The 21,159-nt window shown below is 31.5% G+C and overlaps 2 protein-coding genes across 5 annotated transcripts in view; both read right to left on the reverse strand.

Annotated features, from left to right (window-relative positions):
• The window catches only part of LOC126769868 (regulator of G-protein signaling 9), a 34,514-nt gene extending 21,009 nt beyond the window's left edge, over positions 1-13,505 (reverse strand). The window contains exons 1-4 of one of the 4 annotated variants that reach the window (XM_050488808.1): positions 13,120-13,498; positions 5,206-5,346; positions 4,988-5,049; positions 1,084-1,254 (exon numbers count right to left, since the gene is read on the reverse strand). In XM_050488808.1, coding sequence (XP_050344765.1) covers positions 1,084-1,254; positions 4,988-5,035 — 219 coding nt within the window. In that variant the 5' untranslated portion in view covers positions 5,036-5,049; positions 5,206-5,346; positions 13,120-13,498. Of the gene's footprint in view, positions 1-1,083; positions 1,255-4,987; positions 5,050-5,205; positions 5,347-13,119 lie in introns of all 4 variants that reach the window. The other 3 variants (XM_050488809.1, XM_050488811.1, XM_050488810.1) reach the window with 3 other exon arrangements.
• A 2,826-nt stretch (positions 13,506-16,331) lies between these two features.
• On the reverse strand, positions 16,332-20,205 carry LOC126770329 (glyoxalase domain-containing protein 4). Its single transcript, XM_050489694.1, has 5 exons — positions 19,847-20,205; positions 19,501-19,550; positions 19,016-19,281; positions 17,745-17,900; positions 16,332-16,991 (listed from the first exon to the last, which is right to left on the reverse strand). The coding sequence occupies exons 1-5, from the start codon at positions 19,934-19,936 to the stop codon at positions 16,699-16,701; spliced, it is 855 nt and encodes a 284-aa protein (XP_050345651.1). The 5' UTR covers positions 19,937-20,205; the 3' UTR covers positions 16,332-16,698.
• Positions 20,206-21,159: the final 954 nt, after the last annotated feature.

The raw sequence follows: 21,159 nt of genomic DNA on the forward strand, positions 1-21,159 counted from the left end.
AACCTGGTATTTGGCAAACACAAACTACTTTGCAATTACCAATTGTTTTATAACGATATATTTTGTTATTCTAAGTAAAGTTGGACTATTAGTCATAGTCGTCTTGTCTAAGAATATTGATGACGTCATCATGTGTATGTCATAGCTTTATAAACTTGAATGAAAATGAATCGTTATTCTTATATTGTCTATATATTTAGTATTTTTAATTTTAGTTTCGATTGACTTATTGTGATTGATCTTAGTTGGATTTCGGACATTTTGTAAAATTGTTTTATAAATTGTTGTGATGATGATGACACTGACCGATTTCTGCCAGGGCGGCCATTTTCAAGTTAGATTAGCTTAGATTACATTAACTGCGCAGGACATATTATAATGCAAAATACGTGCGCAAACACTGGTGCACTCTCTATTCTCTCACTCTCATAATTCGATGGGACTGCCATCTGGCATTACAGAGCTCATGCGCAGGACCAACAGCATTACGTGCTTTCCGTGGCACGAAAGTGTATACACTTCCAGTTGGAAGTTTCCAGACTCCGGACTACTATTGAGAGCCTTCGACAGAAAAACCCAATAAATTTTTATTGGCTTGACCTGGGTTTTGAACTCAGGACCTGTGATACCGATCTGTGGTCTTATATCAAGCCATTACACCAACGAGGCAGTCATCGTTGTAAAAGGTAGGGAATTCGTAACGAGCATCCTAGAGATGGAGTGTACTCAGCACTAACATAGCCCCCCTTGATCTCGTATTATAAATATGATATGTGGTATGAATGCGTTTTTTGGGGACAAAAAAAAATATAAGCAGTCGGGACCCGGGACACATCCATCCGTGGACACTTACCTTCGTTTAAAGACATTGCCACAGGCACTTGTAAAATTTACAAACCATTCCTTATATCGTCAATTCAACATGAAACAGCGAAAATAAGTTAGTTGAATCAACCTCCAAACCAAAACACAACAATACAAATTAAAAACATTCTATTGATTTCAATGCGTTGATGCACACCACCCTACTACATGTAAATATTTAGATTACGGCTCAAAAAAAGGATAAATAGTTTACATTACCTTATCAAAAGCAAGAGGTCTGTGCCTCGGCACATCCGTGATTTCCATGATGTCGTGGGGGCGTGGCGGGGGTAGCGGGCGCGGGGGCTGCGCGCGCGCCGCTAGCCGACCTCCATGGGCGTCTGCCGCAGGGGCCGCATGCCGCTCGCGCCCGCGCTGCGCCCCCGACACCTACAAACATTACCATGATTCTTGATTTCTAGGATTTACTTAAAAAAAATAAAAATATGTTACACAGTTTTATTTTTAACATCTAAGTATACTAAAAATATTAATGATACCTTTAGGATTTTATTAGGAGCTATCTATTAATCGCATTTGGATATTACATAATTAAAAAATATATCAGCTACTGTATGAACTAGATGGATAAAAGAGATTTAATTAATTTAATGTGGGCTCGTGTTTGCGGTTTCCCGCTATGTATGCATCACATTACATAGTCGGAAATGAAATGACAGAAGAGTTTCAACCAAAATAAAACCCAACGTTTAATTGTTTCAGGACGTTTTATTAACAGTTATTTATCCATAGTTATTAACTTTCGATATATAATTTATAGACTAATTATACAAAAAAATCAAACACAATTCAAGCAAATTCATGCACCAGTCGCTAAGATAAATAATTCAATAGCAGTCCAGCTTTCTCGAACAACACGACAAGCAGTCGATTAATAAAACAGCTTAAGCGATCGACGCGATGGGAACATTAAAATTTATAAGAACATAGACCGAGTGAGTCACATTATCTCGTCAGCCTGTTTGATTAATATTCATCATTCAACTCGGAGAATCATTCTGATTATGAGTGCCTACTTTGTTCGTGTAATAGTATTTCCTTTTCATTCGATATTTCAAATGCATTTTCTTATTTTAGATCTTACTCGTTTAATTTTTTTTATAATTTTAATGCAAAAAAAACTTCGTCTGTTCGTTTATTTATCACGACCAAACTACTGATCTGACCGTGATGGAAATTGACTCGGAGATAGATTAGGATACGGATAAGGACAGAAAAAATATTTGAAGCGAAAGATAGTGCCAGGCAAACAGTAAACAAGCATTTGATCAACTCTACACCAGAAACATTATTTGAGAAAAGACGGAGCTTTAGTATAAACCATTCAAAAGAAGAGCTAATATACAAGAGGTCTCATCTGCGTCTAACAGGAAGGCAAGAGCTTGTTTCGAAACCCATCGAATTCACTCGGCCATATCTTTGCAAACCGAACGTATTGTCTTATTACTTATCATATAATAATAACTATGTATAAATTGGATATATATATATATTTATTTATAAATTGTTTTTGATTAAAATAAGACTATATGCGTGTTATAGTGTTATGATATAAAACAATAATAAGCCATAATGATACTTTACGTATGCCCAGCTACCACAAGAAGCATATAAGATTATTTAAAAAAACCAGTTTCAATTGTATTAAAATATAGACATTTCTTAAATTTAAGAAATATAAAATGTTGGCCGCTTTTTAAAACGATTTTAAATGTAAGCTTTCCAACTCTTAATTCAAGCGTTCGTAATTATTTTCGTTTCGTAGTTTATGCATCATTATTTTAAACTTTTGGTTCATTATTTAAATTCTTTTTAAAACCTTTAAGTGGCTTGGAACGACAAAATTATGCAATTGTCACGGTAATTGCAAAACAATTGTTATCAAACATATTGATACAAAATTCAGACATAATTTGTATAGTAAGTGATTTGTATTTAATTACATTACGTTTGTAAACCTGGTTGGAAATAAAATAAAACCAATCAAAATTGTAAAAAGATACACCAAATGCGTGTCAATGAGAACTCGTCTGTGGATATTTGTTTAATTAAAGAAGAAAAAATTACGACCGATTTTCAGTCGAGTTTTCATTCTTTTTCGCTTTCAAACAATACGCATCAAGCAATCATGAGCGTTGCAATAGAATCGTGCAGCTCCACACTGGCGCAATCGTCTTAACCTAAAGCTATAAAGATTCTATATTCGTAACAGTGCGTGTTTAAGCGTCGATAATTAAAATTACCTAATTCCTATCCTATAGTGGAAAATATTGGATGTTATTATAAGTTTAAAATATTAAATTAACAGCACCTCGGAGATTCACCCGTTTGCTAGTGCTAATGCAGATTTTAAAATATTTTTTGACACGTCCTAAACGGAGGTAATTTTTTTTCAATAACTTGACTACAGTAATAACTATCACATCCTAGCTTACATATGGATCATAATCATAACAAATTATTATATTATGTAAAAAAGACTAAACGATTGCGTCGTTCAATAATTACACGATCATATTTACATATATAATTCTTCTATACACGTGTATAGTCTATATACGTGTCTATATACGTGTGTGATTTTATTTTGTGCGTATGATTGGATCCGGTAGGTGGCGCTGCGATCGAAATATGCAATCCCCTTACACGCAGCGTAGCCCCAGGGAGAAGCTAGTATGTTATATAAGGTTGTCTGGAAGAGATCGCTGTCTAAGCGATAATACTGCCTTTTGTACATACCATTAATTTTGAATTTTTATTACTGCATGTTTTCTTAAATCTTTCGGTGAACAATAAAGTATGTTCTATTCTGTTTTATTCTGTTCTATTCTATATTTACAAAGTACATTTGACGATGAATATCATAATAATAATAATCCAAAGATTTTTCCGTACATTAATTTTTGCTCTGAATTCATAATACTAATCATATAATATATAAAAGAAACCCCCCTGAGGCGCCTGTTTTTCTGTCTGAACGCGATAAAATACAATTTTCACCAAATAGATGGAGTGATTCGTGAGAAAAATTTTGATGTATAATTCATGAGGGTTTTGTGTAAGTTAGCTAAAATATAGTGATGATTATTGAAGGAGTCGGAAAAAATCATGCCAACCGGGAGCTTTTAGCTTGGCATGCGTCGCGTCAACCAATAGAGTTGTTTTATGTTTTTTATTATTTATTACGATATAAAAGTTTTATGTACACCATTATTCTAACCAGAACGGGTAGCTAGTATATTGTAAGACAAAAAAGAATGTGTGGTAATATTTATTAATATTATGGTATCACTAACATATAGCGGAAATAAACAAAATGCATCTTTAATAATTTTCAATTCAGAGTCCTTTATCAAATTAATCCATAGCTAATTTACGTAAAATGAGTGAATGTTTGCAAACTACGAATACCACATTTTATTACGAGTTTATTTATGCAGTAAAACCCACGTTTATGAGAGGCTCTAAAGATGTATTCGAACGATAGAGATGCATTCGATTCACTATAGGAGCGTTCGGAAACTATCAATCGACGAAAATACACATACATACATACTTTAAAAAGTACGTGATAATGTGTGTAAATAATAAATAAGTACGGGTTTTGTACTGCGAAGTATAAAAATATTTATAATTTACATTTGAAGTTCGTTTGATTAAAACTTTATACATATAATTTGATTTAATAACTTGATGTACATTTCAAATTAAAACATCTATTTTTAATTATTTTACTTAAAATAAAAATATTTTAATAAAGACTAAGTAATTGATGCAAAATTTATATGCAGTTTTCATTTTACTTTCTTTAGTTATTTTAGAAGAGCTAGAAATTATTTATCTATACTTGATTATTTTTAATTAAAAAATTTAAACATATTATTTTATAGCATTATGCTGTTGTTATATTATGGCTAAGATATTTTAGTAACAATTAGTATCATTTAAAAGAAAAATTCAATATATTATAAAAGAGCTGTCACACCACTGCATTGATTAAAATTAGTAATGTTAAAACTTTTTTAATTATATTTTGGTTAGTATCTAGCGTTATCGAATACGTTCACAAATAAAAGTGGTACTTTCAGTACCGAATCAGTACCTTGATAAGCCATGCTGATGAATTCACAAATTCATCTATCGATGTCATTGATACTTGGTTATCTGTAAATATTATTAAACGTTAAATCAATTCAAATAAACTATTGCAATTTTATAAGCTAAATTATCATTAAACAAATACGATGTTATCACGTAATTGCTTAAAATTATTTATAAAATGATTTATTTGTTAGTATCAGTAGTATTTCAATAACTAACCTCGACTAACTAAACAGAGCGGTCATGTATGCGCCATTGTGCGTCACCCCTTCAGACTTCATTGATTCGACTGATGCCCACGCGTCGAGATCCAGTAGACTCGCCTAAACAACGTATACTAGCCACGAAACATACCGCACACTACATGTAAAAAAACGGAGACGCAACTAACTATTTTATAGCATTGCAAAACGACAGACACGCACCATCTCATAACATCATCTGATAAAACAGATAACAACGCTTAAAATATTTTCTCGTGTCGTAAATTTAAGAGTCATGAGAGAATTTTAGGGGCTTAAGCACCTTTAGATAATGGAGATAAGTGGACTCGAAAGCAGAGGCACCCTGAGAGGATAATGACGGAGTGCGGCCTCGTTAGTGAGAACATCACATATTCATAGCTGTGTTGTCGGAGTCGCGAACATTTAATTTTGTTTATGTAAACAATCACTCGTCTAGTTTGCATGCTTTGCCTAATTGTTTTCTTATTTTAAGCGATTATTTATCGTCTTAAAAATTGTGATGAATTATTATTAGTTTGAAGATTGTTTTTTTTTTGTTTTTTTTTTTTATAGAATAGGTAGGCGGACAAGCCAATGGGCCACCTGATAGTAAGTAGCCACCAACGGCCATAGACATTGGCTATGTAAGAAATGATAACCAATAGCATCGCTTAAGAGAACTAAGATGTATGTAAATGATGATAGCTGTGCCTGTAATTTCACTGGGTTACTCACCCCTCAAACCGGAACACAACAATACCAAGTACTGCTGTTTTGCGGTAGAATATCTGATGAGTGGTTGGTACCTACCCAGTGAGCTTGCACATTGCCCTATCCCCCGTAAACTATATATTAGCTAACTGTAATTTTAAAAGAGTATCGTTTTTGAATGTGTATATTATTTGTTATCATGCATATTATTGTTAAAATAAATAAATAATTTGATAAACTAATAAGCGTTACTAAAAGGTTTGTTCTTCTTGGTTACTTAACAAACACGATTGTATATTTTATGAAATGTTATATTGATTGAGTCTGTATGTAATATGCTTTGAGAAATGTATAGTTAATGTTTATTTAAGTAATAAAGCAGTGTTTGATAAAGATACTCTCCAGTGGTAAAACTAACGTTCAGCATTAACGTAAATCTACGATCTTACGCACACTGTTTATTTGCCAAGTATTTAGTTATTCCGGTGTTATACTTTTAGACAACACCAATGTGGAATTGTTTTTAAAGCGCTTGGATCAGCGAATCTTAAAATAGGCTCTATAAAAAATGTCATAGAAATAATAAATAAATCTTTTATGTATTGTTTTTAATGTATTTAAACAAATATTTAAAAAATATCAAAGGTTTTGATATCTGAGCTGTAAAAAAATAATTAGCTCTTAAAGTTACTAGCGCGAATGTATGAGTAGCGTGCTCTCGTAATTAAAAATATCATACTAACATTGGCCTACTGCGAATTAAAGATAAAAATAAGTTTAAATATGTCGCACAATAATTTTGAAAAGATTACTTTTTTGAATTAAAAGCAAAATGCTTTATTTAAAAGGATGATAATTGAAATTTACGAAAATATTTAGCCAGTTATTAGTATTCTGCGTCGGTATACAGAAAGGATTAAGGTATTAAGCTTATAAAAATTGTAGTTATCGCATTTCTTAAGCTATGTTTGTATAACATATGTAATAAATGAATGGAAAGAATATTATAAACATTTTCCCTTGGGTAGAAAACTATATTGAAACTTATTATTTTAATTTATGTCATCTCTCCAAGATTTGAAAGGAAAACCTTTGACCGGGAAGTAGCAACAAGTCTGTCTGTATGTCTTGTCTGAATTTCAATTCACCGAAATTGTCCCTTACTGTGTAAATGCATTTATAATTAGTCTATGTTTTGAATATCGAAAATACAATTGCGTAGTTTCATTATTTAAATGACAAGTGATCATATAATTAGTGGTGTAATGAGAATATGAGAATATTTTCATTAATTGTTCCATTATTCAGGCATGGGCGAATCAGGGTACATTCCATCAGCAATCATTACTAAGTTGGGTATTACTTTTCCGAATATTCGAACACAATCGAATTAACCCGAAAAATTACTTTACTTTTAATTCAATTTAATAATTTAAATATAATTAAATAATTTTAAGGTTAAATAATAATACGCTTTTGGACATGGTGATTCAAGTGCTAACAAGAGCCCGATGATAAACGGACAAATTGAAATCAAATTATTCTTTATTTTTAATAAGACTATCATCAAGATATGTAACTATCTAAATTAAAAAAAAAAGTTTTTTGACGGAAGAGAAGTTAATAAAATGCGATAAGCAGCTGGCAATCATTCGTTACAATTATATGATAAGCAGCATGAGGTAACGGTAAGATGCAATATGCTGGCTGGTTGGTAGAGTAAAGTTTGGAAAGCGCGAAATTACTTTGATATTGCTTTTTGCTGACACTATGGATAAAAATACCCTTTCTGCTACATATACCATAATACACAATTTCCAATTTTATTTTATAATTTTTATATTATTTGTTATAACACAACAGCTAACGGGAATTTATTTTAAATTACGATGGAACTTCCTTTACATTCTATCTGTACTTTTAGTTGTAACTGTTTTGCATTATATATTTAACCAATTATTAAAGCAAGGGGGAATAATAAAACGCTGGAAATAATAATTAACTTACGTTTATTCTATTGAGTTGAAAATAGAACGATAAAATTATCCAAGATAGGCAGATCATAGGTACGTTCTGTCTTCGGTTCAAAAATCGTTTAAATAATTATGATAATTTGAAATATATTTCTAGTTTTAGTCTAAGGAACTTTTATTCAAATTTGTCGAGTGTTCTGGAGACTAGAAAAATCTATAATCAATCATAATGTTCTAACAAATTTGAATAAAGAATAGCAGTAATACCAAAAGAAGATTAAAAATTTAAAAATTAAATAAATTTGACTGAAATTTAATTTATGTTAATAATAACTGAAAGAAGATCAACACTCGCAACTGTAAATAGAGTCTATCTATTTACATATTATGTATGCAATTATTTACATATAATGTATGCAATTTGAAACGGTTACCAAACGGAGTAGAAAAAGGTACAAAACTGTTTTGTCTTTATCTATTTGTCTATAGATACTAGCTACCCGTCCTGGTTTCTCACGAGTAGTACAAGTTTCTACATAAAACGTTTATATATAATACATAATATTATAATTGTATTGTGGAGTTTTATAATTTGTAGTAATTTAGTTTTGAATTATTCTAATTCGATCTGATTTTATTTACTTGGACTTGTGTTGAAAATTGTTATTATAACGATAAGATGTGTAAGTTATTTATATTAAATTAATTGAGAAATAAGACGTACACGATTAAAAAGCTTAGTTTGCTGATATACATCGACAAAATTCGATGACAGTTGTTCAATTATTTCATTAATTTCTTAATTAAACTTTTAAAATATCCAGGTATCGAACGCAGAAATATAATACAAACACGTTAGATCATCGATGAACGTATTTGGTATGCGCCATTTATCATTCCGTCTAATTGATGTACATTTATGGCGTTGATGTATTGCATGCAGGCATAGTGTTCAAGGCGAACTTCTTAGACGATTAATAATTGTTTATCAATTGTATTCACTTTTATCTAAATTATATTTGTTTTTTTTTTTTTTGAGAAATCAATCTCCTTATATTAAAAGATTACCACCGCGTGTGTCTCTGTTTATCCGCTTTTTGAAAAGTTCTATTTTGTAAGTTTTGGTGAGCAGTTTTAGGTACGTGGCAGAAAAAACTTGGACCTTAGCTATTAAAAGAAATACAATAAATATAAATAAAAAAAATTATTGTTTATTTTTTTTTATTTATATTTATTGTACACCTCATATAATTACTTAGTGGGATAATAATTCATGCACCAATACATAAGCCTGCAGACTGAGAAGGGGTTTCGTTAAAATGTCATTGTTAATTAATAAAGGGAATATTATATATAAATTTTTCCAAATGTTCGCGGTCACTTCTGTTAAGATCCTAGTATCCAGAGAATAAATTCAGATTTATGTTAATGAGATTTATAAATAATTATTTAAATGTATTGTATAATTATTTTTCCGCCAGTCTCATTAATAGAACAATGAATCAGAATTACGATTCAGGGGACAAAAACAACTAATATTTTTCAACGCAAAATAATGAATGCAAAAGTTTTACATTTAATCATTTTTAAATATTTTGTGATTATTATTTTAATACAATGTGTTATTCAAAGTATATACAAGATAATATATAAGTATCACAACTAATATACATATATGACGTGACACGATACCGTATAACTATGATGAGAGAATTATTTATAATTTATGAACTTGAGAGCACGCTTTTATCAGATTCGTCAAAACAAATTAAATGAGCCCAAACTCTTAAAGCCATTGAAGAGTTCCATTATCCACCTCCTGGCTCCATTAACAGATGAATAAGTACTAAATTATAGTATAATAATTCAAACATATTTGCAAAGCTTAAAATCTATACGATGAGTAAAAGTCAAAACACTTCCTTGATACAAACTTTTTTACGAATTTTTGCGAGTACATTTAAAAAACAATTCTTACTCGATGAAATCCATAGCAATACTAACAAAATTTACTAAATTGTATTTTCACCAATGCCTCATGTATGTACAATTTGAGCTCAGTTATTTGGAAATGGTTTATAATTTAGTTGCAAGATTTTAGCCATTTATTTTATAAAACATAACATAGTGCGCAAAAAATTTAATATTTATCTAGAATATTTGTTTGAAAATAGAAGAGATGTGGTAATTCCCATTGAAATATAAATAAACTTCATTAAAATGTTCATGTATGTTAAAATATTTTAGAATAGAATAGTGGAACATCCACTATTCAAGGCTCATATAATTAACTAATATAACGAAATTATCGCTTTACTTGTTGACTTAATTTGACTCCAATTAAACTCGAGATTGTCAATTTTTGTTCATCGTCATCATCATCATTTAAAAAACAATATATGCACCTACTTTGTGCACTTTACCTTATTTTGTGATAAAAATTGGTTTTTTATTAAACTTGTATTAGGATTATCCGGTTAAAGTTTGTGTATATATTTTTTTATGTTATAGGCAGGCTGACAAAAAATGGGACACCTTGTGATAAGTGGTCATCACCGCCTATGCTGGCGATGTAAGAAATTATAACCATTCCTTACATCGCCAATGCGCCACCAACCTTAGGATCGAGATGTTTTGCCCCTTTTGCCTGAAATTACACTGTCTCACTCACCCTTTAAACCGGAACACAACAATACTAAGTATTGCTGTTTAGCGACAGAATATCTGATGCAGGGTGGTACCCACCCAGATGGGCCTGCACAAAGCCCTACCACCAGGAAGATATAATTTATTATAATATTAATATAAACCATTTAAAATCAATTACTGATACGAGCATTTATCTTTTATTTTTAATTAAATACGAGAAGCATAGATTTGGTAGACTTTAATGTTCTTATTGCATGTCTATATATGTATTAGCTGTGGTCCGCGGTTTTATCAGCATTCATTTTGTATTACATATGCCTGTTTCATAGAGTTTGCTATATTGGTTGACGTCTATGGTTACCGCTAGCTTTAAGCAGTTTAGCCTTCTCTAATTGATAGATGTAAATAAACAAAAAAAATCTTGAGATTGGTGCGTTCAACCAAACAAATTGTATATAAAAATTTGTAAATTTTTTGTAATTTTCGATAAAATGTAATGTATAAAATAAAAAATAAAAAAGCTATGAACATATATAGTTGATTATTGTATTTTGGGAAATATAATGGATCAACCATTAAGTTAAGTAAGTTTTAAGACGCTTTTATATTTGCCAACCATAGCTAACGAATGACGCGACAAACGTTCCATACGACGTGACTCTTTTGGTATTTTGATTAACAGAGTGGACTGTGCGAGTGGTGATATAAAAATCCTTTTCATTGATCAACAGCACGGAATGGATCTGCCTTGATGATCAATTACCATTAATAATTATATAAAGTTTTTTTTTATAGTTTTTATATCGATTGATTATTATACTATTGTTTATGTATTAGAATTTGAAATAAACTTAAAAATATAGAATGTAACGCGGACGAAATCGCAAATAAATTGTGTGTACAGCTTGATTTGATTCATTAAATCGTCACAAATAAATCGAGAATTAATTGTGGACGAATCTAATTTTTCTACTCAATATCATTTGTAAAATTTTCATTTGTTGATATAGATATTTTGTCTTACTACAATAAATATTTATATTCTATCCTTCCAAATATCAGTTATACATGAAAAAATAATTGAAAATTATATAATTTTTACGTCTAAAGAATATAATGTTTTTAATAGTAGATTAAGGTTTATTTATGTAAATTTTTATATGCTTATTTGTTCATGGGATTATAAAAATTATCTTAAATTGGTTTGAAAATAATTGCTTATAAAAATTAAGGTGAACTTACTAACTTTTGATTGAACATTACTTTAAAATATATGTACATATAATGTCTACCTTGACATTGCGAAAACGCACTTAAGAACAAAACTAACAATTACAATAATTCATACTACTGTTTCGTTTATGGTAGAAAAATTTAATAAACGATTATATTAAACAGAGTCATGACTATTTGAAGTTTTTTGTTTATTTTTACGTGTCAACTTAAATTTTCTTCAATTGATTACGCATTATTTGAAGTACATACACACAATATCTATCATATTTATCTGTAAAGTGACCGTAAAGTTTTAAACGCTACTATATACGAATACGAAAAAAACCTGTCTTATAAAGTATACCTATGCTTATTTTTTTTCAAAATTATATTATATCGTTAACAATGTTTTGTTTAAAATCTGTGATTCCTTAAACGTGCATAGTTTACTGGCTGGTAAAATAAATAAAAAAACGGAGCATAGAACGCCGTACAAGTACGTACGCCGTACGCCTTTATTCAAAAAGCAAAGCTTTTGATAAACGACGAAGAAATCGCCGGGGGAAAAATAGTCTTGGGCGCATGTCCAAAGTGGATTCTGAGACATACTCATTTAGCTCCTTTTGTTGTGGCTTTGTGCTATCTACTGCGATATTTTATGAGCTTAATTTTTAATAAGAAAGGTTTAATGTACAATTTAATTTGACACAAAAAGTCGATTTCTTATCGTATCATCTTCCAGTGATGATGAATTGTTTTCAGGTAGTGCGTTTTAAAATATATATTCGCTAATAATAAAAAACTAAGATTTCGACGATACATTAAGTCTTCATTCGATTAAAATTTTTGTATAGTGCAAAAAATATTCTCAGCGGCATCTTGTTTTAATACTGATTTAATTAAAAAAAATCTGTTTGTTAAGTATTTTTACATTACGATTATAATTTTATTTACATCACTAAATTTAAGTTTATATACATACGAAGTCTGTATTTTTTTCAATGCGTTTGACCTCAAATCAAAGGTCAAACTTAAGTCTTGAGTATCCTTGAGTCTGTAAGCTCACAACTTATATATACAGGAATATGTTTATATAATACTTAATAAAAATAATAGTTTTTAATAAAAAAGCAAACAATCTGTTTCTAAAACTATTAATTTAATTCTATCGCACTAAGAGCTACGCGAGAGCAGAAATGGGGTTCGACTAAACGCCCATTATGTAACATCCATCTAGAGCATCGTCGACGAGATCTAGCTAACTGTAAAAGGTAAAAGAGAGCTGTTAATTTATTCGAGTGAATTAATTAAGCGGTAGCGACTTTTTGCGAATAGGTAAGTAATAAATCGTATAGACTAACCAATAGAGCATGAGAGCAGTCGAGAGTGGAACACACGGTGATTACGATCACTGAGGCCGTCGAACACCAGTACTAATAGTTCAGATACAATCGGCCGGCAGTGGTACAGCGTATGTCCCGGATTGCGGCAACTGTTGTCGTCGCCGATAACGTTAGCTACATATGGTCGCGAGGTAGGGAGGGGGCGAGGCTCGAGGGACAAAGCGCTCGGCGGCGCTAGGAAGGGTACGGCTCGCCGAATACTTTACCTAACGGCGGCGTAGCGAGGCGTGGGCGTGGGGCGAGGGTGAGGCCGGTCGCGCGGGTAGCGGGCGCGGTCGGGCGCTGCGGTCAGCGGTCGCGGCGCGGCGCGGCCATGGCGGCGCGGCAGGCGGCGGCGACTCGCGCACTGCCGGCCCGGCCGCGGCCGCCGCGCTCCGGCCCGCCGCGCCGCTCCTCTCGCCTCGCGCCGCTCCGGGCCCGCGCACGCGCCCGGCCGCCGCCCGCCCAGCTCGCGAATTGATCAGCAGGATTCTCGATTGCGATGAAATTTATGATAGGTCGCGGATCTATTATCGACAAGATACTGCTGGTAATATTTTGTACCAGGTTCGATAGACGTAGCGATTTCGCCACGCAAATGTTTTGTTTACTTTGATATAAAATAATTATTAAAATTAATAATAATAATTACTTATTATTCTAAAATCATAATTTAGTATAATGTTTATAAGAACAGGATATGTTATCCTAATAGGTATATGAGAAAGATGCTGAGCAATAATAGCTATTTCGACTGAACAAATCTTCCAATAACCTTTAGAGCTAAATGTTCTTACGTATCCTTGACTAGGTGGTATTGATTTCTTTGTTACGTTATTTATTCACCTCAAGTCTAGTCCGATCGTTGTGATAAAGCATCTAAGCGTGAATTAAGCAGTTAAGTACCATGTGTACTCTATCGGATTTTATATAAGCGTCGTGGAATACACAAATATAAAAAATATAACGGTTCATTACATGTTTACATGAATAGGTACACAATGTTTTTCGTTTTAGAATACTTACAGAATACCAGATGGTCGCATTAAAAAGTCAAAAATTACTAAAAATTATTTAACATCATACAGACACAATACCCTTGTGTCTTTTTATAGTTTTCCAAACCTTCAGATAAGCATATTATACTTGTTACTTCGGTATAATATTTCTTCTGTGTTCTACAGATCTCCTCCCTGTGCCTTTATATAACTAATTTAATTTCTCACCCTTGAAATGTTGATAACCGATTTACGGTGATATACCTACTATTTTCATACGTGTATTCTTGAAATGTTAAATTTAAATGTCGCATTCTCTCTCTGACATTTCACGAATGTTTTCTGCGGTGAATTTCGAATTCATTCTTACAGAATACAGTTCAATACAATATATAACAATTTTTTAATTTTAATATTAGGACTTGTTATTAAAACTTTTTATGATAATCAAATAATGTTATTACCTTATATTTACCTAAAATTATATAAATGTACCTTTAAAAGATACACGAACCAGTCTGATTTAAAAAAAAAATTATTATTTTTTAAATAGAATGGTGAATTTCGTTATTCACTAAGCACATTGGGTTTTTTAAATATATGAAATGTGTTGATATTGTTAAAAATATACATAAATTACGCTAGCCACGCCGTCACCGTCATACACATGACACTATCATGATGAATGTTTAATTTTTTAAAAATTGATTTCAAAAAAATTGATTATTTTTTTTATAATTAGTAGGCCAGCGTTTGACCGTTGACTTGCCTGATGTTAAGCATATCGACACGGTCTAGGATGTAGCACGCTTATTGATATTTATTATATTTTATAAAATAACACGTCTTGGATGCATTGAACATGACCAAATTGGAATCGCCCCAATCGGACACTGATTTAAGGGTCACGCTCAGGTGCTTTACCATTGGCTCTCTCTGAGGGTGGATTTGGGTTAACAGCCTGATGGGCTGGTTGGCGTGGTTGGTAGATATTTGCATTTCACGCCGAAGGTTGTGGGTTCGATTCCCACCCAGGACAGAGATTTGTATGCATGAACATATCTGTTTGTCCTGAGTCTGGGTGTAATTATCTATATAAGTATGTATTTACAAAAGAAAAGTAGTATATGCAGTATATCTATATAAGTATGTATAGTTGCCTGGTTTCCATAGTACAAGCTCTGCTTTGGATCAGATGGCCGTGTGTGAATAACAGGATATAAAAAAAAATACAGACATATAACACAAACATATTGCCCCAATATAAATTTTAGTAATATATGTATTTTACAAATAGGGAACGAGAAACAAAAGTAAAATGGCGTTGATCGGTAATATAACCCCGGGAAATTAAACTTTTACAATGCAAAAAATCCTAATAATCGACTTCTTCAGTTGGAATAGATTATACCTAAGTGTTATTCCAAAATATCCAGGAGAAAAATTCAAAAGTTAGCAGCGATTTTTTACCGTTTTAAAAAAAAATGCATGATGCGCAGTAGAAGACTTAAAGTAGACCACTTCATTTTAATGGAAATCTGACACGACCAGGTCAGATCCAGGAAGATCAGGCACAGGACCATATACTTTATTATTCCAGTAAAACGGGATCCGCAGTCAGTAGTAGCTACTAAGTAGACAAACGAGGCAGTTATTATTATTACAAATATTATTTTTACATAATGAGTCTTTAAAAAAATACAAGATGTATGTCAGAAACGAGCTTCACAATATATTTTATGATTCAAAGGTACAAATAACGATTCCAGACTTATCAGAGGCCACACGACACGCGATCCTGCCGTTTCGCAATCCGTCGACTACCCACTTATTTGGTCGATAAAATCAAGTCGTTCGCTTCGCGCTAGTGCTGCAATATACCCTCACACAATTTATACATTGTCGATAACTGCCCACCACTCACGCGATGTTATCGGGTTGCATGTAACCAACTCTTCCTATATTTTATGACATGATTAATTTGTCTAATTTTTTATACTAGCCATAGTTTCGTCCGAAAATAGCTTCAATCCATTTGATTAAGTGGTCATATTTTAACACAGATACAAGGAAATTTGGCACATTCATTTGTATAGTATTTAAATTAACACTAAACTCCTAGAAGATTTCATTGTGATTTTTGTGTTTTAGTTTTGTGATTCGAGGAGAGAAGAAGAAAATACAAGATTTTAAATAATACTATATTTAAAAATACAAGTGTGAAACAAAGGTGCATAAAATGTGCAAATTAAATTTGTACACGCGTAAAAAATCTTAGCAATAGCAAGATAAGTTAATATTGGGAATGCTAAAAGTAATCTTCCACCAAGAATAATATCACATAAGGCAAAAAACTTAAATTTAAATATTTCGATACCACACTTACGCAATAACAAATTAAGGATTGCCATTAAGTTTTTTTTAAATATTTAAATAATCAGATTATTATCTCAAACATAATTATAATATATTACTATTTTTAAACATTTAATAATATTTGTTTATAAAATTTTATGTTAAAATATATGAGTTTTATGTGGCAACCCAGAAGTATTAATTTTTAATTACGTGATTTGTCCGATTTGATGAACTTGTCCAAGTCAGCGTCACTGGCGGGGTCGACTTGGGAGAGTTGGCGGAAGCTCTCATCATCAACGAAACAGATCTCGTGGTCATCTGGGTCAGCCAGTATAATAACACGCACCGTGGCCTTTCCTGGTGTATCGAGTGATATGAGTGGAGTTAAAATTTTTCCATTGGTTTCTTGAATTTTCTTGTCGATTAACGGTTGTTGGTCGAAGGGGCAAGAAAATGCGATACGACCGTATGCCTTCGCATGGTTTACTGGACCACCTGTTAATATAAATAAATGGAATATTATTTAAGTATCAAGGATATTAAACAGAACAGATTTAAATATACAGAATATGCGAAAACAATAAATGCGTGTGTTCTTAAAATGGTATGATTATTATGGTCAATTTAATTTTCGGTCATTTTCTGACATTTCATGACCATTTTTGGTAGAGGATTTCGAGATTGTTCTTACAGATTAGCCTTGCAGGATAACATAGGCTACGGTCTCTTATTAAATGCTATACGAAATGTCCGACTTTAGCGTAAACGCTCGACGTCTCGACAACAGTCATTATCATCAATTAATCACTGCTCGCGTTTGAACATACAGACAAATATATATATATTTAGTAATTCGCTCTGAGCGAATATTAGTTATGGTAACACTGAAACACTATTTATCTCTGACAGGATAACGCTATGATTTGACTATCTCACCTGATGGTAAGTGATTATAACGTGTCGAGGATATTACACATTGTTAGGCCTTGAATTGACTCTCAAGTTTTTAACATTTTGTATTAACCTAACGCTGCAATGGTTTGAAATAAAAAACGTTAAAACGCCGCCTATGACGTCACAATACCGAGATAAGTATTTGATAGAGATCACTACAGTACACATCTATACGCTGTAATGAGCCAATTGCGTTTAGGAGACCACAGCCATATCAAACCTTTTTTTGGGTAAAATTAATTACCTATACTTGCATGCTTAACATTTAATTTAGATGGTTGTGTAAAAACTCACCAATATCAACTAATTCAAGCTTAGCTTGATCTTCACTGAACCCAAGAAGCACAGACTTGTTTGATTTTTCAAAGATTTTGAGTGTTAAAAGTCCATTCCAATAATCAATAGACTTTGCTAGATTTGAACTTGCCAATGACACTTTGACAACTGGATCTGAAAATAAAAATATTCTCTTTAAAACATTTAACAATATTTAAATTAAAAGTAACATTCATAAATAAACAAATAACCAAATATAACAAAATATCAACAAAATTATCTGATCATCAATTTGCTAATGCTCAAAAAAATTGTAGTTTTGTCAATAATTTTTTTGTTGCACATAATTTTGCATTGAAAAACATTTTTAAGTAATTGTAGTTTACCAATATACCATGAGGGTATAATTTCAAAGTCAAATTTGAATATATCTCTAGTTTCAGATATGCAAAAGTAATTTCCTTTTTGTGGTATGAAATGACTTATAGGTAATTTTTTTTTCTTTAATATTATATCAGTAAAACCATAAAGAATAAGGAAAGTAAATGCATTTTCAATGTTTACCCAATTCAATCTGTCATCTACATATATATAAAAGAATGACTGCCTGACATATCAAAACATAACCCCAACTGCTGGGGCTATGGGCGACATGAAAATTGGCATATAGCCGAAAGGATTATTTTACACTAAGGAAGGATATTTTTAAATCTTATGGCAGTAAATAAAGGGGATGAAAGTTTGTATCAAAATCCTTTATTTTTGAAAAAAGAACTATGGAAAATGGTAATTAGCAATTCTGAATTATGACACAAGCAAAGCCATGGGTGAAGTGTCAGTTCAATATATAATATTAAATAGAAGATTATAATCACATGATATGCAAGACATTTGATAAAATTTTCCAATGGAAAGATAAAACTGAGATAATATCAATGATATAGAATTAGATACTTATTAGTTAGCTACATAATATACATAATATACTGTCTGTTACCTGTTGTAAAAGGACATAAAAAATATACTATGTTATGTTCTATTTGATTATGACTTGCATAAAAATGCTTTTCTAATATTGTTTTAAAAAAATCCTTTTTGCAAAGCAATGTAAAGAATTGCGTAGGAATCAGTTATTACATATTTAAATTATTTATAGTAGAAGCCTATATCACAAATTACAACTAAAAGATGATAACTAACGTGATATGTTAAATACATATATAAAGAACTGCTTTAAATTTATTTGTTTAAAATTATTTCTTTCTTAAAATATAATCAATTTTACTGACCTTTATCTTCAGGTTGTGGTTTATCAATTATGTAGAACTTGTAGCCACCTGGTGCTTCAACGTATTTCAAACCATTCTGTTCCTTGACTGGCCAGTTAGCCGCAGCTGCTCTCTTCAAGCTCTCACTAGACTGGATTGTAAGGCCCAGGAAATCATTTCCTTGTTCATAATATGTTATTCCATAATTGTAAGTCAGTTCAACAACAAAATGTGTGTCTTCTGGACCATAGCCAATCATAGTTTTACTCCAACGGTTAGCATAAGGTCTGAAAGTGTATGTTTGATTTTAATAATATAAATTATAAAAGGCAATTTTTCAGTTCACTTATTCTGAATGACATATATTTGAACATACGTATACATAATAAAATACAAACTTTTTTTTAAATTCAACAACTGTAATATAGGATTTTTATCATTTAGTATTTGGTTAAAGTATACTGTTATTTGTTAGATGAATATTTATATTAATATTCTTTTATTACCCATTGCATGCTGCTTCACACCCTTCACTAAATTCTTCGTGACGTAAAACCTAAAATAAAAACGTTAGCAAAATAATTATGTTTATTTGAAAAATGTATCTTAAAAATTGATTCAATTCTATTGAGATATCTTACAGAAATACATGTTGGACATACATAATGACTAACAATTAGTTCTAGCTATTTAATCGCTGTCGCAACAAGCTTCATTTGTCCTTGACTTATACTTTTATACCGGCTTGTTTCACATAGCAACGAACATGATCGAAAGAATGTAATTATTTAAAAAAATTTTTTAAATTATTTAGAGTGTTTTGAATTTAAGTTAGCCATATAGATATCTTACCTTCATCCCCAGAATTTCCCTGTAAAATTTGGCTGTAAGGGTTCTGTCAGCAACTTTGAAAACAAAATGTAATGCTCGACCGTTAATCATGTTGTAAGTGTAGTTATACACACGGGATTTTTGAAAAATAAATATTAAGTACTTTTTAAAACTATTTGGATTGGGTTATACACATAAAACTAAATTCTAAGTTGTTTATAATTCCAGCCTCGGCACTTTTCACCACTTGCACTAGGCACTAGTCACTAGTCAGTCGTCACGACTGTCAAATTAATTATTGTCAACTTCAGAATACAAACATGGAGATTCTCATTATTTGAGTGTTTTGTCTATGACACACTCGTTCAACAATACACATTCGAATGAGTTAATACTTATTATACTATGCGCCTATAACTACAGATAGTAGATCTACATACATAAGAGTAGAGACCAGGTTTTTTTAATTCAAAGTAGGACATTCGATTAATGCAGTTGTAGATAAAGTAACTTTTTTTATTAATGTTAAACAATTGAACGTATATTTGACAAAAAAAATGTAATCGCGATGAACTTCACTTACGCGGCGCGGTGCCGTTTGTACAATTTAACGATAACGAAATTTGTGTTAAACTACTCGGCGATGCAATGTGGCACATTCACAAATTGTTGAAATTTTCTCGCTAGAATATAGATATAATGATATCGCGGTCTAGGCATTACAGAGGCAAGTACGTGTGCATATTATTTCCATAGTTAGTGTTGTACTAGCTTAAAATACATAGATAGATACATAGGTAATCATCATTTTTAGATATTTTGTAAACTGAGATCAGCGCCGTGTGGTTCTAATGTAGGGTAAAATAATGGGATTGTAACCTGCGGTTACTGTAAAAGCTTAGCACACAAACTAGTTTTTTGAGAAAAATAAAGAACAAAGTCCAGTGTACAATCAGTCTGAAAATGTCTGATGCTGTCTGAAAACAGGACCTTTCCGCTGAAAGGAAAAAGCCTGGTCGCTGTTATATACAATAGCTACAGACAAAATAACTACAAACTGAAATTTGAATTTTAATTGAATGTTTTAAGATTCAATTTCGAATGCTTTCTAAACTCATGTGTATTACACGTGAACTTGAGTACATATTTTAAGATAAACAATAAAAGTTGATTAGATATTATACATTGAGATTACTAAGTAACATTTAACCGAATGAAGTTCCGAATAAGCCATATTGTTATTTAACTTATTTCGCTTGAATATTATAATTAATATATATGATGTAAATCTTTTTAATAACTTACCTAAAGTTATGTATCCAGACAATTTATTG

This window comes from Nymphalis io, chromosome 8 (assembly GCF_905147045.1).
Source record: "Nymphalis io chromosome 8, ilAglIoxx1.1, whole genome shotgun sequence".
NCBI lineage: Eukaryota > Metazoa > Arthropoda > Insecta > Lepidoptera > Nymphalidae > Nymphalis > Nymphalis io.